The sequence below is a fragment of the Coregonus lavaretus genome (genome assembly GCF_964263955.1).
Source record: "Coregonus lavaretus genome assembly, chromosome: 13".
Classification (NCBI taxonomy): domain Eukaryota; kingdom Metazoa; phylum Chordata; class Actinopteri; order Salmoniformes; family Salmonidae; genus Coregonus; species Coregonus lavaretus.
This window is the reverse complement of record NC_140000.1, coordinates 4,752,451-4,777,618: the sequence shown is the minus strand read 5'-3', so window position 1 is coordinate 4,777,618 and position 25,168 is coordinate 4,752,451. Positions and strand designations below refer to the sequence as shown.

The 25,168-nt window shown below is 43.9% G+C and overlaps 1 protein-coding gene across 1 annotated transcript; it reads right to left on the bottom strand.

Moving 5' to 3' along the window:
- Nucleotides 1–6,688: 6,688 nt before the first annotated feature.
- On the bottom strand, nt 6,689–24,031 carry LOC311140546 (solute carrier family 45 member 4-like). Its single transcript, XM_084175650.1, has 8 exons — nt 23,944–24,031; nt 19,427–20,066; nt 15,508–15,696; nt 14,981–15,160; nt 13,212–14,395; nt 12,629–12,728; nt 9,445–9,656; nt 6,689–8,628 (listed from the first exon to the last, which is right to left on the bottom strand). Exons 2-8 carry the CDS (start codon nt 19,662–19,664, stop codon nt 8,242–8,244), a joined length of 2,490 nt encoding a protein of 829 aa, XP_084031776.1. The 5' UTR covers nt 19,665–20,066; nt 23,944–24,031; the 3' UTR covers nt 6,689–8,241.
- Nucleotides 24,032–25,168: the final 1,137 nt, after the last annotated feature.

The window sequence follows — 25,168 nt, the reverse complement described above, 5'->3', positions numbered from 1 at the left end:
GGAGACCGGGGTAGGCCATCATTGTAAATAAGGATTTGATCTTAACTGACTTGCATAGTAAAATAATGGTTAAATAAAAAAATTATAGCTGCAGAACTAAAACCATGACCACGCTCTGACATTCATTTAGCAGACGCTCTTATCCAGAGCGATTTACAGGAGCAATTAGGGTTAAGTGTCTTGCTCAAGGACACATCGACAGATTTTTCACCTAGTCGGCTCGGGGATTAGAACCAGCGACCTTTCGGTTACTGGCACAACGCTCTTAACCACTAAACTACCTGCCGCCCCATACAATGTATTTCGTTTCCATTGATGAATACCTGAAAGAGCCAAGACAACTTTATTGGCCAAGAGCATGTGATGATCAAATTCCATGTTGCGTGTCAATCACACACAGGTAGCTACTGTGCATACATCACCGTCAAAGCATATTAATGTTTTCGTGAAAATGAAAATGCTTAACTTCTATCAGAACGTAGCTCAGCTACATAAAAAAAAGTCTAAACAGAAAGTTAGATTTATTTCAAATGCAAAGTAATGATCTTCACCAACCTGTTGGTCCATCGGTAATCAAAGATCAAGGGCCAAAGTTACTGACATTCGTCTGAATGAATTTGTAGCCACAGAAAGCGACAGTCAAAACACCTCTGTAAACACTGCAGTTGAATGGCTCTTCCAAGGAAATGCTGTTATCTGTCTTACTACGATTGACAGTGTGCTGCTTCCTGCTTTCAGAAAGGATACATAATCATGCGCAATGAGGAAACAGTTTGGAAAAAAGGCAGTCGCTCCTACTTTTGTAAGGAATTCAAAACCTAATGCATTCTAATTTGCTGTCGTAGAAGTGAAGACGCTGCGTTGCCTACTTAACAAAACGGCTATATTAAATTATGTCAGAAGACTCATTCGGTTTCTCTATCGACTTTGTTGTTATAGTGCCATCTAGTGAGCAATTTGTAACAATTCAACAACACTCAATGTAAATTGAGTGTTACCAAAGTTGCAATAATAGTATAAAGATTCTGCTTTTTCAAAGGCAACCACTGCTGGTTATTTTAAATCAATTTGCACACGTTTGGGGAGGGACAGCATTTTGATATTTAAAGGTGCATTCATTACCTATCCTCCATTTGTACATAAATACCTTGTTAATTAACAGTGTTAGGGTTAGCAGGTTAGTTGTTAACAAGGTTAGCAGGTTAGTTGTTAACAGGGTTAGCAGGTTAGTTGTTAACATGGTTAGCAGGTTAGTTGTTAACAGGGTTAGCAGGTTAGTTGTTAACAAGGTTAGCAGGTTAGTTGTTAACAGGGTTAGCAGGTTAGTTAACAGGGTCAGCAGGTTAGTTGTTAACAAGGTTAGCAGGTTAGTTGTTAACAGGGTGAGCAGGTTAGTTGTTAACATGGTTAGCAGGTTAGTTGTTAACAAGGTTAGCAGGTTAGATGTTAACAGGGTTAGCGGGTTAGTTGTTAACAGGGTCAGCAGGTTAGTTGTTAACATGGTTAGCAGGTTAGTTGTTAACAAGGTCAGCAGGTTAGTTGTTAACAGGGTTAGCAGGTTAGTTGTTAACATGGTTAGCAGGTTAGTTGTTAACAGGGTTAGCAGGTTAGTTGTTAACATGGTTAGCAGGTTAGTTGTTAACAGGGTTAGCAGGTTAGTTGTTAACAAGGTTAGCAGGTTAGTTGTTAACAAGTTTAGCAGGTTAATTGTTAACAGGGTTAGCAGGTTAGTTGTTAACAGGGTTAGCAGGTTAGTTGTTAACAAGGTTAGCAGGTTAGTTGTTAACAGGGTTAGCAGGTTAGTTAACAGGGTCAGCAGGTTAGTTGTTAACAAGGTTAGAAGGTTAGTTGTTAACAGGGTTAGCAGGTTAGTTGTTAACAGGGTTAGCAGGTTAGTTGTTAACAAGGTTAGCAGGTTAGTTGTTAACAAGGTTAGCAGGTTAGTTGTCCTCTGTAGCTCAGCTGGTAGAGCATGGCGCTTGTAACGCCAAGGTAGTGGGTTCGATCCCCGGGACCACCCATACGTAAAAATGTATGCACGCATGACTGTAAGTCGCTTTGGATAAAAGCGTCTGCTAAATGGCATATTATTATTATTATTATTAACAGGGTTAGCAGGTTAGTTAACAGGGTCAGCAGGTTAATTGTTAACAAGGTTAGCAGGTTAGTTGTTAACAGGGTGAGCAGGTTAGTTGTTAACAGGGTGAGCAGGTTAGTTGTTAACATGGTTAGCAGGTTAGTTGTTAACAAGGTTAGCAGGTTAGATGTTAACAGGGTTAGCGGGTTAGTTGTTAACAGGGTCAGCAGGTTAGTTGTTAACATGGTTAGCAGGTTAGTTGTTAACAAGGTTAGCAGGTTAGTTGTTAACAGGGTTAGCAGGTTAGTTGTTAACATGGTTAGCAGGTTAGTTGTTAACAGGGTTAGCAGGTTAGTTGTTAACATGGTTAGCAGGTTAGTTGTTAACAGGGTTAGCAGGTTAGTTGTTAACAAGGTTAGCAGGTTAGTTGTTAACATGTTTAGCAGGTTAGTTGTTAACAGGGTTAGCAGGTTAGTTGTTAACAGGGTTAGCAGGTTAGTTGTTAACAAGGTTAGCAGGTTAGTTGTTAACAGGGTTAGCAGGTTAGTTAACAGGGTCAGCAGGTTAGTTGTTAACAAGGTCAGCAGGTTAGTTGTTAACAGGGTTAGCAGGTTAGTTGTTAACATGGTTAGCAGGTTAGTTGTTAACAGGGTTAGCAGGTTAGTTGTTAACATGGTTAGCAGGTTAGTTGTTAACAGGGTTAGCAGGTTAGTTGTTAACAAGGTTAGCAGGTTAGTTGTTAACAAGTTTAGCAGGTTAATTGTTAACAGGGTTAGCAGGTTAGTTGTTAACAGGGTTAGCAGGTTAGTTGTTAACAAGGTTAGCAGGTTAGTTGTTAACAGGGTTAGCAGGTTAGTTAACAGGGTCAGCAGGTTAGTTGTTAACAAGGTTAGAAGGTTAGTTGTTAACAGGGTTAGCAGGTTAGTTGTTAACAGGGTTAGCAGGTTAGTTGTTAACAAGGTTAGCAGGTTAGTTGTTAACAAGGTTAGCAGGTTAGTTGTCCTCTGTAGCTCAGCTGGTAGAGCATGGCGCTTGTAACGCCAAGGTAGTGGGTTCGATCCCCGGGACCACCCATACGTAAAAATGTATGCACGCATGACTGTAAGTCGCTTTGGATAAAAGCGTCTGCTAAATGGCATATTATTATTATTATTATTAACAGGGTTAGCAGGTTAGTTAACAGGGTCAGCAGGTTAGTTGTTAACAAGGTTAGCAGGTTAGTTGTTAACAGGGTGAGCAGGTTAGTTGTTAACATGGTTAGCAGGTTAGTTGTTAACAAGGTTAGCAGGTTAGATGTTAACAGGGTTAGCGGGTTAGTTGTTAACAGGGTCAGCAGGTTAGTTGTTAACATGGTTAGCAGGTTAGTTGTTAACAAGGTTAGCAGGTTAGTTGTTAACAGGGTTAGCAGGTTAGTTGTTAACATGGTTAGCAGGTTAGTTGTTAACAGGGTTAGCAGGTTAGTTGTTAACATGGTTAGCAGGTTAGTTGTTAACAGGGTTAGCAGGTTAGTTGTTAACAAGGTTAGCAGGTTAGTTGTTAACACGTTTAGCAGGTTAGTTGTTAACAGGGTTAGCAGGTTAGTTGTTAACAGGGTTAGCAGGTTAGTTGTTAATAAGGTTAGCAGGTTAGTTGTTAACAGGGTTAGCAGGTTAGTTAACAGGGTCAGCAGGTTAGTTGTTAACAAGGTTAGAAGGTTAGTTGTTAACAGGGTTAGCAGGTTAGTTGTTAACAGGGTTAGCAGGTTAGTTGTTAACAAGGTTAGCAGGTTAGTTGTTAACAGGGTCAGCAGGTTAGTTGTTAACAGGGTTAGCAGGTTAGTTGTTAACAGGGTTAGCAGGTTAGTTGTTAACAGGGTTAGCAGGTTAGTTGTTAACAGGGTTAGCAGGTTAGTTGTTAACAAGGTTAGCAGGTTAGTTGTTAACAGGGTCAGCAGGTTAGTTGTTAACATGGTTAGCAGGTTAGTTGTTAACAAGGTTAGCAGGTTAGTTGTTAACAGGGTTAGCAGGTTAGTTAACAGGGTCAGCAGGTTAGTTGTTAACAAGGTTAGAAGGTTAGTTGTTAACAGGGTTAGCAGGTTAGTTGTTAACAGGGTTAGCAGGTTAGTTGTTAACAAGGTTAGCAGGTTAGTTGTTAACAAGGTTAGCAGGTTAGTTGTCCTCTGTAGCTCAGCTGGTAGAGCATGGCGCTTGTAACGCCAAGGTAGTGGGTTCGATCCCCGGGACCACCCATACGTAAAAATGTATGCACGCATGACTGTAAGTCGCTTTGGATAAAAGCGTCTGCTAAATGGCATATTATTATTATTATTATTAACAGGGTTAGCAGGTTAGTTAACAGGGTCAGCAGGTTAGTTGTTAACAAGGTTAGCAGGTTAGTTGTTAACAGGGTGAGCAGGTTAGTTGTTAACATGGTTAGCAGGTTAGTTGTTAACAAGGTTAGCAGGTTAGTTGTTAACAAGTTTAGCAGGTTAATTGTTAACAGGGTTAGCAGGTTAGTTGTTAACAGGGTTAGCAGGTTAGTTGTTAACAAGGTTAGCAGGTTAGTTGTTAACAGGGTTAGCAGGTTAGTTAACAGGGTCAGCAGGTTAGTTGTTAACAAGGTTAGAAGGTTAGTTGTTAACAGGGTTAGCAGGTTAGTTGTTAACAGGGTTAGCAGGTTAGTTGTTAACAAGGTTAGCAGGTTAGTTGTTAACAAGGTTAGCAGGTTAGTTGTCCTCTGTAGCTCAGCTGGTAGAGCATGGCGCTTGTAACGCCAAGGTAGTGGGTTCGATCCCCGGGACCACCCATACGTAAAAATGTATGCACGCATGACTGTAAGTCGCTTTGGATAAAAGCGTCTGCTAAATGGCATATTATTATTATTATTATTAACAGGGTTAGCAGGTTAGTTAACAGGGTCAGCAGGTTAGTTGTTAACAAGGTTAGCAGGTTAGTTGTTAACAGGGTGAGCAGGTTAGTTGTTAACATGGTTAGCAGGTTAGTTGTTAACAAGGTTAGCAGGTTAGATGTTAACAGGGTTAGCGGGTTAGTTGTTAACAGGGTCAGCAGGTTAGTTGTTAACATGGTTAGCAGGTTAGTTGTTAACAAGGTTAGCAGGTTAGTTGTTAACAGGGTTAGCAGGTTAGTTGTTAACATGGTTAGCAGGTTAGTTGTTAACAGGGTTAGCAGGTTAGTTGTTAACATGGTTAGCAGGTTAGTTGTTAACAGGGTTAGCAGGTTAGTTGTTAACAAGGTTAGCAGGTTAGTTGTTAACACGTTTAGCAGGTTAGTTGTTAACAGGGTTAGCAGGTTAGTTGTTAACAGGGTTAGCAGGTTAGTTGTTAACAAGGTTAGCAGGTTAGTTGTTAACAGGGTTAGCAGGTTAGTTAACAGGGTCAGCAGGTTAGTTGTTAACAAGGTTAGAAGGTTAGTTGTTAACAGGGTTAGCAGGTTAGTTGTTAACAGGGTTAGCAGGTTAGTTGTTAACAAGGTTAGCAGGTTAGTTGTTAACAGGGTCAGCAGGTTAGTTGTTAACAGGGTTAGCAGGTTAGTTGTTAACAGGGTTAGCAGGTTAGTTGTTAACAGGGTTAGCAGGTTAGTTGTTAACAGGGTTAGCAGGTTAGTTGTTAACAAGGTTAGCAGGTTAGTTGTTAACAGGGTCAGCAGGTTAGTTGTTAACATGGTTAGCAGGTTAGTTGTTAACAAGGTTAGCAGGTTAGTTGTTAACAGGGTTAGCAGGTTAGTTGTTAACATGGTTAGCAGGTTAGTTGTTAACATGGTTAGCAGGTTAGTTGTTAACAGGGTTAGCAGGTTAGTTGTTAACATGGTTAGCAGGTTAGTTGTTAACAGGGTTAGCAGGTTAGTTGTTAACATAGTTAGCAGGTTAGTTGTTAACAGGGTTAGCAGGTGAGTTATCAGGGTTAGCAGGTTAGTAGTTAACAGGGTTAGCAGGTTAGTTGTTAACAGGGTTAGCAGGTGAGTTATCAGGGTTAGGGTTAGCAGGTTAGTTGTTAACAGGGTAAAACAAGTCTGTACAGTTCAACAGCAGAAGGGAATATAACATTTCCACTTGGACAAAATCATTGCTCGACTTTGAAATCAAAATGTTGAGATAATTTATATTATAAAGATTAATACTTGAGTGTGACCAATTTGATTCCCAAACTATTCACAACCAGTTAGACATTTATATTTTCCCCATTACAACCAAACCTCTCAATTTCCAGCTGTTGACAAGTAAAATGTACCAAAAAGACACAATGTTCCTTTTCCACTTTCTAGAGCCAGATGTTCCTGCTGGCTGTGATGATGGATCATCTCTTATTGGATAATTTCAGGTAGGTCTGTCCCCCGTTTCCGCCCCTTTACTTCCATTTGATTCCTAGTGAATACGACCATGGCTACCTACCACCCCACGTAGATGGAACAACTCCTCAACCCAACACTCTGGGCCTAGGAATACCTTCTAGGCTCACACAGCTCGTTAGATGTACATGCCCCGTAGGACTCTAGTCAAAAGTAGTGCACTTCATAGGGAATAGGGTGACATTTGGGACACATACCGTTAATCTCTATATAGATTTCTCAACAGATTTGCGTTAATGTTCTGCCAGATAAATAATGACACACACTGTCACGTCTTAAAGTTTATTGTGCAGCTTTTGCAGTTGTTAAACATAAAAACTTTTTTTGTACGTTACCCTGTGGAGCAGATGGTTCAGAACAACAGAGGGATAGTTACTGCAGCACAGTACAGTATAGGGTTTCTTCAATGCTGGATGGGCCCAAAGGCATCTTATGGTCATAGACCATTTTTAAGTACTAGTTGTAGTATGAAATCTAGTATCCTTCCATGCAGCATACTATAATGGATTATTACAAAATTATCCCTTTTAAAACATTCATGTGTTAGCATGTAAGCATCATGACTTCAGCATTTTATTATCTTAAGGCTGAAAATGTTTATCCAACTCTCTAATGTAAACAGTAGGCTATAGGCCACTCAACCCAGTCAATGGCAAATATGAGCTACAAGAAGTTCTGAATAGTTCTTTGGACCTTTGGTGAAACCTGAACATCATATTGTCTGATGCAGCATTTCTGTGCTGTATAATACCCCTGAGTGTTTTCATGATATACATGTCAATAGACAGTAGAAATAGAGTTAGTGGAGGGTGTTTATAATAGGGAATGTAACCGAATGACCCTGAACTGGATCCTCTGTGGCTGCAGCATCTTTAGTGAGGTCACAGTAAGAGAGAGAGACTCCTATAGCATTCTGTCTGTGGGGAAACTACGTTTCGGTCACTCCAACCATTTTGTACAATCACAAAATAAAATCAACAAAACATGTTTTCAATGTAGAAATGCAGTGAAAATATTCACATGTGCACTCTAGCATTAGATCCTATGTGTATGACTAAAAAAGTCATACACATTAGATCCTATGTGTATGACTAAAAAAGAGCGTCCAGCATTAGATCCTATGTGTATGACTAAAAAAAAAGAGCGTCCAGCATTAGATCCTGTGTATGACTAAAAAAGAGAGTCCAGCATTAGATCCTGTGTATGACTAAAAAAAGAGTCCAGCATTAGATCCTATGTGTATGACTAAAAAAGAGAGTCCAGCATTAGATCCTATGTGTATGACTAAAAAAAGAGAGTCCAGCATTAGCTCCTATGTGTATGAGGTGGATAGTCTGATATATGACTGTAAGTCACTTTGGATAAAAGCGTCTGCTAAATGGCATATTATTTTATATTTATTATTATATTGCTTCCTGCAGGCCTTTCAACAGTGAATGATACCAAAATGGCACCATATTCCCTATTTAGTGCACTACATTTGACCAGAGCCTTATGGACCCAGGTCAAAAGTAGTGCACTATAAAGGGAGTAGGGTGCTATTTGGGACGCAACCAGTGAAACCACAAACTCTAGAACCCCATGAGGAGGAGAAAAACACACGGCCTCTGTACAACAGCCATATGTCAAGAATTGCACAACAATGTGTTCAAATGACAAGTCCATACCACTGGCACTCGTGCGACTAGTGAGTGTTAAGGTTTGTTCACAGTCTTTCTCCACTAGATATCTGTGCAGAGGAAAGAAACGAGACAGAGAGGAAGCCACTTTATGACTATGGAGATGCCACCAGTATTTTGTCCGTGCCTCTCTTCTTCTTTGTTAAATAGTGGACTCGTGGTTTGCCGTGCTGCTGCTGCCCTTGGGCGTCGTTTTGAGCAGGACTACTGCCTCCTGTATACTGCTACCGCTGGGGCCTGGTTCTGGGGCCACCAGGGCCTGAGACCCCTCCTCTCCATAACCCTCCTGGTCCTGCGTAGTGGTGGGAGTGGAGGAGTCTGGGTAGATGACCAGGAAGGTGGCGGTGAGGAAGCCAAGGAAGGAGCCTCCAGAGGCCATCATTGGGATGACCCGCACGCTGTCCACCGCGTCCACAACCGCGCTCAGCGCAGACGCAACCAGGATCTGGGCAATGTACACCTGGCACGACAGTATGGCACAGTCGATGCCGAAGCCTCGTTGAGAGTTCCCCGGACTGTGGTGGATGTACTGGGGGAAAGATAGGAGGCAAAAAGATGTTACCTTTTTTACTAATCTCTCACATCAGCTACAGTACATGATAGGCTATTACCTAGTAGGAAACTCAATTATCATCAACTTGGCCTATAATGAGCAACATCATATCCATATAAAGTAGTTTGTATTAAGAATATGACCAGTTTGAAAGTGTACCGACATCCTTGTTCTCATGGTACTGGCCTAGCAGAATGTACTAACTAGGTCTGTTAAGATCTATAGTGAACCATAGTCATCTACACTGAGTGTACAAAACATTATGAACAGCTGCTCTTTCCATGACAGACTGACCAGGTGAAAGCTATGAGCTTATTGATGTCACCTGTTAAATCCACTTCAATCAGTGTAGATGAAGGGGAGGAGACAGGTTAAAAAATGATTTCTAAGCCTTGAGACAATTGAGATGGATTGTGTATGCGTGACATTCAGAGGGTGAATGGGCAAGACAAAATATTTAAAGTGCCTTTGAACGGGGTATGGTAGTAGGTGCCAGGCGCACCGGTTTGTGTCAAGAACTGCAACGCTGCTGGGTTTTTCAAGCTCAACAGTTTCCTGTGTGTATCAAGAATGGTCCACCACCCAAAGGACATCCAGCCAACTTGACAACTGTGGGAAACATTGGAGCCAGCATCCCTATGGAATACTTGACACCTTGCAGATTCCATGCCCCGACAAATTGAGGCTGTTCTGAGGGCAAAAGGGGGGGTGCAACTCAATATTAGGAAGGCATTCCTAATGTTTTGTACACTCAGTGTATAGTGATCTATAGTGAACCATAGTGATCCTCACCTGCTTGTTCTCGTGGTACTGGCCCAGCAGAGCGTAGGGGCAGTAGGAGATACTCATGGAGATGATGCCCATGGTACTGATCATCACCATGGCAACGTAGACATTAGGGAAGATCGCCATGACTGCGGTTCCCAGGGAGAAGCCCAGAGTACCCAGGATGTAGATGACCTTAATGCTCAGGTCGTAGTTGTCCAGGTACTTCTGGAGCACAGCTGTCAACAAATACAACATACGCAACATTATTAAGTTGGCACAAATGAGTTGCATTAAGTAGCATGTACTTTGTACTTCCTACCCACTTTACTGCTTGTGAGTCAAGTCCTCACTCTTTGGTATACATACTATGCTGTACATGTGGCTGGTCATGTTGCTGTTCATACTGTACACGTTGCTGTTCATGTTGCTGTCCGTACTGTACACGTTGCTGTCCATACTGTACACGTTGCTGTCCATACTGTACACGTTGCTGTCCATACTGTACATGTTGCCTTAATGTGTTTATTGCACGTTGCTGTCCATACTGTACACGTTGCTGTCCATACTGTACACGTTGCCTTAATGTGTTTATTGCACGTTGCTGTCCATACTGTACACGTTGCTGTCCATACTGTACACGTTGCTGTCCATACTGTACACGTTGCCTTAATGTGTTTATTGCATGTTGCTGTCCATACTGTACATGTTGCTGTCCATACTGTATATGTTGCTGTTCACATTGCTGTTCATACTGTACATGTTGCTGTAATGTGGTTATTGCATGTTGCTGTCCATACTGTACATGTTGCTGTTCATACTGTACATGTTGCTGTAATGTGTTTATTGCATGTTGCTGTTCATACTGTACATGTTGCTGTTCATACTATACATGTTGCTGTTCACGTTGCTGTCCATACTGTGCATGTTGCTGTAATTGTTTATTGCACGTTGCTGTCCATACTGTACACGTTGCTGTCCATACTGTACACGTTGCTGTCCATACTGTACACGTTGCTGTCCATACTGTATATGTTGCTGTTCACATTGCTGTTCATACTGTACATGTTGCTGTAATGTGTTTATTGCATGTTGCTGTCCATACTGTACATGCTGCTGTTCACATTGCTGTTCATACTGTACATGTTGCTGTAATGTGGTTATTGCATGTTGCTGTCCATACTGTACATGTTGCTGTTCATACTGTACATGTTGCTGTTCACGTTGCTGTACATACTGCTGTAATGTGTTTATTGCATGTTGCTGTCCATACTGTACATGTTGCTATTCATACTGTACATGTTGCTGTTCACGTTGCTGTACATACTGTACATGTTGCTGTCCGTACTGTACGTTGCTGTCCGTACTGTCCATGTTGCTGTTCGTACTGTACGTTGCTGTCCATGTTGCTGTTCGTACTGTCCATGTTGCTGTTCATACTGTCCATGTTGCTGTTCATACTGTACATGTTAATGTTCACATTGCTGTACATGTTGCTGTTCACATGGCTGTACATGTTGCTGTTCACGTTGCTGTACATACTGTACACGTTGCTGTCCATACTGTACACGTTGCTGTCCATACTGTACACATTGCTGTCCATACTGTACACATTGCTGTCCATACTGTACACATTGCTGTCCATACTGTACATGTTGCCTTAATGTGTTTATTGCATGTTGCTGTCCATACTGTACACGTTGCTGTCCATACTGTACACGTTGCTGTACATGTTGCCTTAATGTGTTTATTGCATGTTGCTGTCCATACTGTACGTGTTGCTGTTCATACTGTACATGTTGCTGTTCACGTTGCTGTACATACTGTACATGTTGCTTTAATGTGTTTATTGCATGTTGCTGTTCATACTGTACATGTTGCTGTTTGTACTGTACATGTTGCTGTTCATACTGTACATGTTGCTGTTCATACTGTACATGTTGCTGTTCATACTGTACACGTTGCTTTACATACTGTACATGTTGCTGTAATGTGTTTATTGCATGTTGCTGTCCATACTGTACATGTTGCTGTACATGTTGCTGTAATGTGTTTATTGCATGTTGCTGTCCATACTGTACATGTTGCTGTTCATACTGTACATGTTGCTGTAATGTGTTTATTGCATGTTGCTGTTCATACTGTACATGTTGCTGTTCATACTGTACATGTTGCTGTAATGTGTTTATTGCATGTTGCTGTTCATACTGTACATGTTGCTGTTCATACTGTACATGTTGCTGTTCATACTGTACATGTTGCTGTTCACGTTGCTGTACATACTGTGCATGTTGCTGTAATTGTTTATTGCACGTTGCTGTCCATACTGTACACGTTGCTGTCCATACTGTACACGTTGCTGTCCATACTGTACACGTTGCCTTAATGTGTTTATTGCACGTTGCTGTCCATACTGTACACGTTGCTGTCCATACTGTACATGTTGCTGTAATGTGTTTATTGCATGTTGCTGTTCATACTGTACATGTTGCTGTTCATACTGTACATGTTGCTGTTCATACTGTACATGTTGCTGTTCACGTTGCTGTACATACTGTGCATGTTGCTGTAATTGTTTATTGCACGTTGCTGTCCATACTGTACACGTTGCTGTCCATACTGTACACGTTGCCTTAATGTGTTTATTGCACGTTGCTGTCCATACTGTACACGTTGCTGTCCATACTGTACATGTTGCTGTTCACGTTGCTGTACATACTGTGCATGTTGCTGTAATTGTTTATTGCACGTTGCTGTCCATACTGTACACGTTGCTGTCCATACTGTACATGTTGCTGTCCATACTGTACACGTTGCCTTAATGTGTTTATTGCACGTTGCTGTCCATACTGTACACGTTGCTGTCCATACTGTACACGTTGCCTTAATGTGTTTATTGCACGTTGCTGTCCATACTGTACACGTTGCTGTCCATACTGTACACGTTGCTGTCCATACTGTACACGTTGCTGTCCATACTGTACACGTTGCCTTAATGTGTTTATTGCACATTGCTGTCCATTCTGTACACGTTGCTGTCCATACTGTACACGTTGCTGTCCATACTGTACACGTTGCTGTCGATACTGTACACGTTGCTGTCGATACTGTACATGTTGCTGTCCATACTGTACACGTGGCTGTCCATACTGTACACGTGGCTGTCCATACTGTGTATTTCCTGTGTATTTCTCTAAAGAGTAGGACCTACCTGAGCAGACTGCAGCGGTAGCAGCATAGACAACCAGTCCCCAGCAGCCCATCTGAACCCCTTTATGGTAGTTCTGCAGTTCAGTGGAGTTAGCAGGAGCCTAGATGGACATACAGAAGTCCACAAACTGAAATAAATTTGTGGCGCAAAATTCTGCATATTCTCAGAATTGTAATGTTGTACCGTTAAAAACAATACATTGGCATTTAAAAGAACTTGAGCCCTTGTAAGTAGGGTTCCCTGTCCTGCAGAGAGGAAACAGAGACCTAGTGATTCTCAGAGGGTTCCCTGTCCTGCAGAGAGGAGACAGAGACCTAGTGATTCTCAGAGGGTTCCCTGTCCTGCAGAGAAGAGACAGATACCTAGTGATTCTCAGAGGGTTCCCTGTCCTGCAGAGAGGAAACAGAGAATACAAAAGAGAAGTAGTAATAGAAAAGGAAGGAAAACAGGAACAGTAGATTGGGTAGAAGAAAGATGGACAAATAAAGGAAGAGTTTGCTAATTCTCTTACTGAAATGAACTACAAACTATAATGAACTACAATAAACAATGAACTACAATGGAGGACTGGACAGGTTCTTACTGTGGGTTTTCCAGCATAGATGACCTGTCCCATGAAGTCTGTGTAGAAGACGGCCTCAGCGATGATAGAGAACCAGGTGAGGAGATGACAGACGCAGAGCCTCAGCAGCTGGGGGGGCATCTTCAGCATGGACAGCCACAGCAGCTTGACCGTGGTACCCCCCTCGGCCCCGTCGTCGCTCTCAGAGTCACCGCTGGACAGCGTGCTGCTGCTCTGCTGGAGCTCCCTCCTCTCCTGCCGCCTCTGCATGTGCTCGTAGATGTCGTTCATGCTCTGCGAGGCCTTGATGCGGAGGTTGGCGCCGGCCGGATTGCCCATGGTGTTTCTGCGGTGGCGGTAGCGTGCTGAACCCACGCGGCCATAGTAAGAGAATGTAAATGAGGGCTGGCGGTAGAAGGTGTGGGGGAAGCGGCGTGACCCGGCAGTGGTGCTGGTGTTGGACGGCCTCATGCCTGGCATACGGCCCTGGCTGTTGGCACCGCGGGCCGTGTGGTTGGAGGGGACGGCCGTGGCCCCTGAGGCCCTGTTGAGGCCCTTGGCTCCCTGGTTGGCCAGGTTGTCAAGCAACATGTACTCCCTGCTGTAGTAGGGGGAGGGGTCCTGAAGGAAGAGGGGCAGCTGGCTGTCTGCCTGGACCTGGGGCTGGGGGCCTTCCTGGTCCTGGATGCCCGAACCGCTGTAGTGTCTATGAGGAGTGCCTGGGTAGAAGTCCTGGGGGTAGTCCTGGGGGTAGTCCTGGAAGTCCTGGAAGATGGAGGGCTCGATGTCGGCCAGGAAATTACCGTCCTGGTCCAGGTCGGAGTCCAGCTCGATGGTGGCGTCAGGCATGGCCAGCACCGAGTCACTCTTACTCCTCACCCTGTCCACGTTGATAAAGACCTCTCTCGCTGACTGGGCGTCCTCCTCTCCTATAATGTCCAGCTGAGGTATACTACGAGGCCCCGCCAAGCCCCCCTTCAGTCTCCCTGAAGAGGACAGGCTGTCGGAGTCTCCCTCTCCCGGAGTGTCATCACGAGCCTCAAAACTCTCCTCCTTGATACTGAACATGTGTAGAATCACAGATATGGTGAAGATGACGGCAGCAAACACAAACAGGATCTGCTCCTGGGACTTGAAGGCCGTGCCCAGGATGGTGCTGGTCCAGTCCAGGCCACCCAGCATGTAGCCGACCGCTCCTCCCAGCCCTGCCAAAAACACAATGTCAAAACAAAATGCAGATGATAAATTAGTGTCATTATGTGTTTTTGGTTATTTCCCCTCAGGGAATCATCACGGGAGCAATCGTGACCAATAAAGGTAAAGATTGTATTTGTTTAGAGGGAGCTCCATGTGGCCTCACATTCCAAACATGTAGCGCCACCGATCATACACACCAGCTTCAACAACATGAAATTAAAACGCAAAGAACTCAAAAGTGACATGAGACACAACTTTTATAGCCCTCTTAATGTAACATTGTGCAAGAAGAACCGTTATAGAGTAACTGTGGATTTGGCATTCACCACCCCCAGTTGCATAGTGATTCTATAAAGTGTCTTAGTGGTCTCTCCTCCCGCCCTCTCCCTGCCTCCTCCTCAAAACATCAGACGAAAGCGGAGAAAGAGAACAGGATATGAGGAGAGGAAATGTGCTTGTAGGGTCCTTAAATCCTCTTCTCCCTTCCCTCCGAACTGTCTGAGGAGGAGAGGAGCGTATTGGAGGAGAGGACACAAAGAACCACAGACAGACTATGGAGAAGGAGCCAATACAACTACGGCAGCATAGTGTACCTGCAGAGAAGGCATGTATGTTGAGGGCCATGTCCTGCTCCTCTGTGTCGGCTACATCCAACAGGTAGGCTCTGATTGGCCCCTCTGAGGCGTCTGCACTGAAGTCCAGTAGCACCACACCCAACACCGTCAGCACTATCCCAACGGGCTGACTGTTGGGAACGTCCCCGAGGGCTAATCCTAGAGCATACAGAACAATACCAATAATAATGCATTCTATTTATATAGCATAGTGCTTTCATTACAACGAATCATCATCTTTACAATACAGAAGAAAATATCATTTGTAGCCTATATACACGTTTTTTTCTTATGAGCATCTAAGGGAGGTTCACATTTCTAATATATGATGATTAAATAGTGCCTGAGTCCCACATTGCACCCTATTCCCTTTATAGTGCACTACTTTTGACCACAGGGCTCTATGGCTATGGTCAAATGTAGTGCACTTTATAAGGAATAGGGTGCCATTTGGGACTCAGCCAGTATCTCCCTCAAAACTAAGTACCAATGGATACTAGGCTCACCTATGAGGGACCCATTGAGGAAGAGAGACACTCCCAGTAACACCCCCACACAGAGTGCCAGGATGAAGGGTCTCCTGCGGCCCCATTTCAGGGTGCAGCGGTCGCTGGCTGAACCAATGAGAGGGGTGAGGATCAGGCCCAGGATGGGGCTCAGGAACCATGTCAGGCTGTAGTACTGCTCTGGAAGACCTGGGAGGAAAAAAAAAACACTAAAAAACTTCAGTCAATATGCTTAAGGCTTTGGCCACAGAGAGACTGATCGCGGATTAAATCGTATTAGCATTCATCAATGAATTGTTTTTGTCTGTCAGAAGTTCAGCTATTACAAAATATTTTGCCTGCAGCCTAAAGGGCGTTCTTCATAGTAACACTACAGGCTAGAATCACAGTCTAGCCATTCCATAGTCACTAGCAGGTTTGGTGAGGAAATGCATTTCAAATCGGGGCGTGTGAGGTGAGGTGAAGTGAAAGGAGGTTTGTGGGTGGCTGGAATCATCTCAACGTAATGTGTTGTTCACTCTCCACTCTGATGTACTGTAGACCGCGGCTCAGAACTAGGCTGTTTTACTGAGCAGTATGGTGAAGGCTATGCTACTGATGCTCTACTTCACTAGGCCTACACATTAAACAACAATCATTGTACGTCTCCCACTAGAATGTGTGAGAATGTGTGTTAGAGAATTGTCACTAAAAAGGAAAAACAAGAGGACCTGTTTCTACAAGCCGGTTGTTCATTGACCTAGATAGAGTCCTCACGCAAGACACAACTTGCTGGAAGAAGTCTGGAAACAAACTGACAATCTTTATCACTGCGAGACTTCCCCCTGTAGGAACGCTACAGTGAAATAGGCCTTACAGAGCTATGGCAACAACAGAACAGAGATAGTGCAACTGGAAACACTATAAATGGCAGCTTTCTATCCTCTTTCAAATGCTAGGTAGAGTGCACGTTTGAATTTGATCAGGAAAGGCTAAATGCGTAGCTTGTTGCGTTTATGGAGTGGAATGCATTGAATGTGACCTAGTTTGTTGCTCAGTCTGAGCAGTAAAATGGCTATTGAAATGTCACTGGCTTCTGGACAGACTTTTATAACTCTCTCAGAACATCAACAACATATGAGAAGCTGGCATCAAGTCAGATGTTCTCACCAACATGTCTGTGACATTGTCCTTCTCATAAATACCAAGGAAAAGTAGTTCAACGTAGGCTACACATCAGGGGCCCGTAATGAATGACTGGGACTAAGTTATACTCAAGGGAATAGTGGGAAATGTCACCAAGACTTAACCTTTTACACTCATGGGAATTGGCCTATATGGATAGGGCTAAATTGAAATGTTTCCTACAGAACAAAATATGAAAAGCATATGCATAATCTTGGTAGCAATTGAAAGGGAAGAGTTTAGAGATAATGGGACAATTACTAGACCAAAGGAGAGTACACAACAGTTCACAAGACTGAATCCAACCGTTACACTGTTGATTTTACATTTACTCCACATTTGTTGATAATGAAATCTGAAAATACTTCAGTAACATGCTCCTGCAGGTTCATGCTCTACAACATCCGTAGAGTACGACCCTACCTCACACAGGAAGCGGCGCAGGTCCTAATCCAGGAACTTGTCCTCTCCCGTCTGGACTACTGCAACTCGCTGTTGGCTGGGCTCCCCGCTTGTGCCATCAAACCCCTGCAACTTATCCAGTACGCTGCAGCCCGCCTGGTTTTCAACCTTCCCAAGTTCTCTCATGTCACCCCGCTCCTCCGCACACTCCAGTGGCTTCCAGTTGAAGCTCGCATCCACTACAAGACCATGGTGCTTACCTATGGAGCAGCAAGAGGAACTGCCCCTCCCTACCTTCAGGCTATGCTCAAACCCTACACTCCAACCTGAGCACTCCGTTCTGCCACATCAGGTCTCTTGGCCCTCCTAGCCCTACAGGAGGGCAGCTCCCGCTCAGCCCAGTCCAAGCTGTTCTCTGTCCTGGCACCCCAATGGTGGAACCAGCTTCCCCCTGAAGCTAAGACAGCAGAGTCCCTGCCCATCTTCCGAAAACATCTGAAACCCTACCTCTTCAAACAGTATCTTAAATAATCCTCCCCCTCTTCTAGCTCTGACTCTGACAACTACGTTATTGAGGAAAACATTTATTTCTATGCCTGTAGTATGTGGTTGTCCCACCTAACACGGTTTGGCTTGCTTGTATGACATCAAAGTGGTATTTAGTATAATCCTCAACGTCTCATCTTTCAAAATACAGAGTCATCTTAATTTACAGCATTTCCCTCACTCAGACAACAAAGAATTTACAAAAGTTGACCAATTCAACTCATACAAACCCATTCAAAACCCATACAGAGCTGTGAAGCGCAGAGTCAGAGCTCTGACGTCATGTATAGCATGTTACTGTACAGCCACTGAGCTCTGACGTCATGTATAGCATGTTACTGTACAGCCACCGAGCTCTGACGTCATGTATAGCATGTTACTGTACAGCCACCGAGCTCTGACGTCATGTATAGCATGTTACTGTACAGCCACCGAGCTCTGACGTCATGTATAGCATGTTACTGTACAGCCACCGAGCTCTGACGTCATGTATAGCATGTTACTGTACAGCCACCGAGCTCTGACGTCATGTATAGCATGTTACTGTACAGCCACCGAGCTCTGACGTCATGTATAGCATGTTACTGTACAGCCACCGAGCTCTGACGTCATGTATAGCATGTTACTGTACAGCCACCGAGCTCTGACGTCATGTATAGCATGTTACTGTACAGCCACCGAGCTCTGACGTCATGTATAGCATGTTACTGTACAGCCACCGAGCTCTGACGTCATGTATAGCATGTTACTGTACAGCCACCGAGCTCTGACGTCATGTATAGCATGTTACTGTACAGCCACCGAGCTCTGACGTCATGTATAGCATGTTACTGTACAGCCACCGAGCTCTGACGTCATGTATAGCATGTTACTGTACAGCCACCGAGCTCTGACGTCATGTATAGCATGTTACTGTACAGCCACCGAGCTCTGACGTCATGTATAGCATGTTACTGTACAGCCACCGAGCTCTGACGTCATGTATAGCATGTTACTGTACAGCCACCGAGCTCTGACGTCATGTATAGCATGTTACTGTACAGCCACCGAGCTCTGACGTCATGTATAGCATGTTACTGTACAGCCACTGCGTTCCAATTTAGGCGCATATTAGTGCCCAAATCTGCCATTTTCAACCAGTATACGGGTACGAGTGTAAAGGGTTAAAAAAAATAAACTTTTACCAGTATTTCGAAACATTATTATGTGCACTCACGTTTACTTCTATTATGACAATCCTGAAGGATCTGATTTAGATAAGCCTATGTTATCCAATACTAGTTAATTTGTAGCTAACCCTTTGCTGTGTGAAAATGTCTGCCTACAATGTTCATCATACATTGAAAGAAATGTGGAGCTGTTCTATGCTGTGTAGATAAAGCTAGCATAGACACCTATTATCCATGTATCCTAAACTGTACATAGACATTACATCATAGGGACGGAGTTTGGCAAATCCCTTTACTACAAAACTCTTCCCGGCGGGAAAACAGGCTGACAAATGTGCAGACACACATTCTCGCCCTCCCTACCAAACTTTGTAGAAGCCATTGTTATTTTCTGCATTGGTGACAAACCTAGTAATGGCCCCTGTCTGTTATACTGCCTGTGCAAAGTGTGCAGATAGTTAACATAGCCCCACATAACTCCCAGCCCTTATGATGGAGTAAACCTAACAGAGACTGGGTTGGGACCAATCTTTGGTAACCAATTGGCAAACAATTATCAAAAAGTGTATATATGAAATGCCTTTGTTGATCCATTTTTAGTGGTCGAGTTACAACTAACACCCTCCATTGGTACCCACCTATTTGCAGTAAGACTGGTGTGACCAGGGCTGTCTCCATGGCGTAGCAGAACTCTCGTCCGAACATGACAGCTCCATGCATGACCCACTTGCGCAGGGGGATACGTCCCCCCCCTGCACCCTCAGCCAGAGACCCATCAGGACTCTCCTCGTCCCGCTCACTGTTCGGCTTCTTCACTGGCATCTCCACCACATCCTGACCTGGCAAAATGTCCAAGTCAGCCTTCTGGGGGACCATGGTCGCCGGCTCGTAAGGAGAGAGAAGTTATCACTGTTCCCCTTAATGTAGTTCACGGTGCTGTCAGCTCTGATGTAACTAATTTCCCCTTTATGTTCAATCAGAGGACGTCTTTCTAAACAGCAACACTATACATCAAGGAAAAAATCCTGTTTATCTTTAGTTCTTTCGAGGTACTTTTGACAGCAATTCATAAGGTTGCGTGGCAAAACGCGGCTTTGTAAGAGATTCGTTCTCTTCACTGCTGGCTGCTGTACTGAATACAAATCCACATTAAGTGCCATTCAGATAGAGCCCATTTCATGATGTCTGTAGATGGGAGGCTGAGTGGGTGGGGGAGACGGGGGCCGGCGGTGGTGGACAACGTTCCTCTGTAGAGCCCCACGGGAGTGACTGATTAATCTGTAGAAGGGACACAGACAGACAGATACAGACAGTGTCAGACAGACAGCAAGAGCATGTTAAATGTGCAACCAGAGGGAAAATAAATCTAGACTACCTTTACTCCACACACTGAGACGCGTACAAAGCTCTCCCTCGCGACCATAATTCTATCCTCCTGATTCCTGCTTATAAGCAAAAACTAAAGCAGGACGCACCAGTGACTCAGTTAATAAGGAAGTGGTCAGATGATGCAGATGCTAAGCTACAGGACTGTTTTGCTAGCACAGACTGGAATATGTTCCGGAATGTTCACTGACATTTTCAACATGTCCCTGACTGAGTCTGTAATACCAACACGTTTCAAGCAGACCACCATAGTCCCTGTGCCCAAGAACACTAAGATAACCTGCCTAAATGACTACCGACCCCCCGTAGCACTCACATCTGTAGCCATGAAGTGCTTTGAAAGGCTGGTCATGGCTCACACCATTATCCCATTATCCCAGAAACCCTAGACCCACTCCAATTTGCATACCGCCCCAACAGATCCACAGATGATGCAATCTCTATTGCACTCCACACTGCCCTTTCCCACCTGGACAAGAGGAACACCTACGTGAGAATGCTATTGATTGACTACAGCTCAGCGTTCAACACCATAGTGCCCTCAAAGCTCATCACTAAGCTAAGGACCCTGGGACTAAACACCTCCCTCTGCAACTGGATCCTGGACTTCCTGACGGGCCGCCCCCAGGTGGTAAGGGTAGGTAACAACACGTCTGCCACACTGATCCTCAACACAGGGGCCCATGCTCAGTCCCCTCCTGTACTCCCTGTTTACCCATGACTGCATGGCCAGGCACGACCAACACCATCATTAAGTTTGCCGACGACACAACAGTGGTAGCCCTGATCACTGACAACGATGAGACAGCTTATAGGGAGGTCAGAGACCTGGCCGTGTGGTGCCAGGATAACAACCTCTCCCTCAACGTGATCAAGACAAAGGAGATGATCGTGGACTACAGGAAATAAAAAAAGAGGACTGAGCACGCCCCCATTCTCATCGACGGGGCTGTAGTGGAACAGGTTGAGAGCTTCAAGTTCCTTGGTGTCCACATCACCAACAAACTATCATGGTCCAAACACACCAAGACAGTCGTGAAGAGGGCACGACAAAGCCTATACAACCTCAGGAGACTGAAAAGATTTGGCATGGGTCCTCAGATCCTAAAAAAGTTATACAGCTGCACCGTCGAGAGCATCCTGACTGGTTGCATCACAGCCTGGTATGGCAACTGCTCGGCCTCCAACCGCAAGGCACTACAGAGGGTAGTGTGTACAGCCCAGTACATCACTGGGGCCAAGCTTCCTGCCATCCAGGACCTCTATACCAGGCAGTGTCAGAGGAAGGCCCTAAAAATTGTCAAAGACTCCAGCCACCCTAATCATAGACTGTTCTCTCTGCTACCGCACGGCAAGCGTTACCGGAGCGCCAAGTCTAGGTCCAAAAGGCTTCTTAACAGCTTCTACCCCCAAGCCATAAGACTCCTGAACAGCTAATCATGGCTACCCGGACTATTTGCATTGACATCCCCACCCCACCCCACCCCCTCTTTTACGCTGCTGCTACTCTGTTTATTATCTATGCATAGTTACTTTAACTCTACCCACATGTACATATTACCTAAATTACCTCGACTAACCTGTGCCCCCGCACATTGTACCGGTACCCCCTGTATATAGCCTCCCTGTTATTTTATTTTACTGCTGCTCTTTAATAATTTTTTGAGATGAGAGCATAGTGTAGGCCTAGAAAAATAGATGTTCATTATGTGCTTCTAGTCACTTACCTTGCTTTGAGGGTAGATGAGGTAGCTAGCAACAACCCAAACAGGTGGCGTACTGTTCTAAGAGAGATTTAACTAAACTTTTGAGAAATTTAAAAAAGACGGCTGGGATTTCCAATGTCTTACAGTAATCCCTGTTCTGTAGAAAAGTACCACACAAGAAGTAGCCCCAAACTTCTTAAACTATGTTTTCTAAAGATCCTCATATGGAAAATGACCTTGAAGTACCCACCCCCCAATGCTCCACCCAGTCTAGCTAGCTACAATATTCTCATGGGAAGAATAGCTGAGCGGTCAGAAATCCTGCTCATCGCTCATGGGGCGGTGCTTGCGTACCGCTCCACGTCCATTCCAACCGCTCTGCTAAAATCCACTTCTCTCTCACAGGAAAAAAAAACAGCTGCTCCAAATTCGCTCCATTCATTAAAATCACAATTTAACCAACAGCCATCCATTTTTGTGACTACCTGGACCTACCGTTTGGTTTTGAAGTATTGAAACCAAACCATATGGTTTGAATGAAAAGTATTATAATAAACATGAAAGGGTGAATGTAAGAAGCGCTCATCATTTCAAATAGGGTACGCCATATTAAACAGCATATACAGTGCATTCGGAAAGTATTCAGACCCCTTCCCTTTTTCCACATTTTGTTACATTACAGCCTTATTCTAAAATTGATTAAATTAAAAATATGTCCTCAATCTACACACAATACCCCATAATGACAAAGCGAAAACAGGTTTTTAGAAATGTTTGCAAATGTATTAAAAACATAAATACCTTATTTACATAAGTATTCAGACCCTTTGCTATGAGACTCGAAATTGAGCTCAGGTGCATCCTATTTCCATTAATCATCCTTGAGATGTTTCTACAACTTAATTTGAGTCCACCTGTGGTAAATTCAATTGATTGGACGTGATTTGGAAAGGCACACACCTGTCTATATAAGGTCCCACAGTTGACAGTGCATGTCAGAGCAAAAAACGAAACCATGAGGTTTAAGGAATTGTCTATAGAGCTCCGAGACAGGATTGCGTCGAGGCACAGATCTGGGGAAGGATATCAAAAAAAATTCTCCAGCCTTTGGCAATCTTGCTCCGCAAATTGGGCACACTGCGCTCCTCACTCCGGTACATTTTATTTTAATTTTATTTCACCTTTATTTAACTAGGCAAGTCAGTTAAGAACAAATTCTTATTTACAATGACGGCCTACACAGGCCAAACCCGGACGACTCTGGGCCAATTGTGCGCTTCCCTATGGGACTCCCAATCACGGCCGGTTGTGGTACAGTCTGGAATCGAACCAGGGGGTCTGTAGTGACGCCTCAAGCACTGAGATGCAGTGCCTTAGACCGCTGCGCCACTCGCTGCGCCACATAGGCGGGGGGGCAGGGGTGCTCCAATACAGTAGGTGGCGATAATGCACCATAACGTTGGATGCCAACCACCGATAAACCCCAGAGAAGAAGAAGAGGCGGGGGCAACAACGGTAGCTAAATATAGCTAGTACACACCGGGCACTGTTTTCCTGCAGTTCTGTTAACGACAGGTGTTCGGCAGGCAGGAGCAAAGGACACTCTGTGCTAGCTAGCTAACTAGCACACTCGCCTCATCAACAACTTGCTAAATTTGCGAACAGCTAACGTTACAGTAGCTAGCAGGCTAGCTCTTTAGCTTGCAAACTTCCTCAGTCTGTAACGTTACCTAGCTAACTATGTTCTGGCATGCGCTACCGATATATCATGGGTATCATTAGCCGCATATCTAACGTCAAAGCCCGCTATATTATAGACCATCTCCGCTATTAACGTTGGTGTGTAGATTGTACAAGCTGTCAGGAACGCTAATGATACACCTGACAACTAACATATGTATTCACATGCTCAGACGGTAGCTAACTAGCTAGTTAACGTTAGCTTAGAAGCTAGCTAGGTAGCTGCAGTATTTTAGCTAGCTATGGTGAATCTAACCCGTAGATAACCTGCTGACTTGTGATGGGCTACCGACTGCTGTCATAAAAATACACATCGAACATACCTGATCCCTTTTTCCAATGTAAATAAGTATTCAAGTCCTTTCTTAGTCGTCCGTGTGCCGGTGTAGCCTCAGCTTGCTAGCTTTTTTCGACACGCTGCTGCCTAGTCCAATGCCAAATGCATTGCCCAATCTCATTAATTGCCACCGTAAAAAAGCAGTACCTACTGACATCACTAAAATCGATGACCAACTGCTCTACTTCTATCGAATGGAGGCAAGCTTGGATGCTATTCAACAAATGTACACAACATTCAGTAGCATTTTTTGTCCAATGGACAACCAGTCCTATGATAATTGTAACAAACATAATTATTGAGTGGACTAATATAGCGCTTTTCATAGTAAAGGGGAAACTCATCTCATCCACCACCAATTTGCAGCACCGACCTGGGTGATGCACGTCGACCATTTTTGTGCCAGAATGCTCACCACACATCAGGTGGAGCGGTGAGTGATATATGCCAATTAGGGATGATTAGGTGGCCATGATGGAATGGGACCAGGTTGGGAATTTAGCCATGACACCAGGGTTAACACCCCTACTCTTTCAATAAGTGCCATGGGATTTTTTTTATGTCCCAGCCAAAACAAGACACCCTACACAGGGCAATGTCCCCTTCACTGCCCTGGGGCATTGGGATTGCCTTAGACCAAAGGGAAGAGCGCCCCCTACTGGCCCTGTAACAGTCATAAAAACTAAATGAAACAAGTTTTTGCTATAAAATCAATAATGTGTTGTATGTTTTATTCTATATGTTTTTGGACAATTGGTTTGGTAATATTTGCCAGTAATATAAGCTTTGCATAAAACCAGTTTCGGAGAAGGCTGAAGAGATATATGTCTTGTGACAACAATGTCACATATCAATCTACAGAAGCTGTTTATTATATATTTATATTTGTTTCCAATGCAATGCAGTAGAATATTACTCGTCTATTTTGTCAGTGGTCCATAATATCTAGGATAAAAGTAAACAAATACTCCTCAAATGATAATTGTACAGTATAAATAAATAATACAGGAGCAACTGGTATAACAGTTGCAATAAACAGGTTATAGGTCGTATGCAGTGTCAATGCCCTCCATCGTGACTGGTGTAGGCCAACACAGGAAGAATAAAGTTTCTCATCTGAAAATGTCTTCAAGTACTTAAATCTAAAAGCCAGCAATAGGCTACAATATACAGTATGCACGAAAGCATTTTCTCAAATGGGAGAATAGCCT

Coding starts and splice junctions, on each gene's coding strand:
- LOC311140546 (XM_084175650.1), bottom strand. CDS start 19,664: ATGGTCCCCCAGAAGGCTGACTTGGACATTTTGCCAGGTCAGGATGTG. Junction 15,697..19,426: donor ACCAGTCTTACTGCAAATAG/GTGGGTACCAAT, acceptor TTTTCCTCCCAG/GTCTTCCAGAGCAGTACTAC. Junction 9,657..12,628: donor TACCGCTGCAGTCTGCTCAG/GTAGGTCCTACT, acceptor ATTTGTTGACAG/CTGTGCTCCAGAAGTACCTG.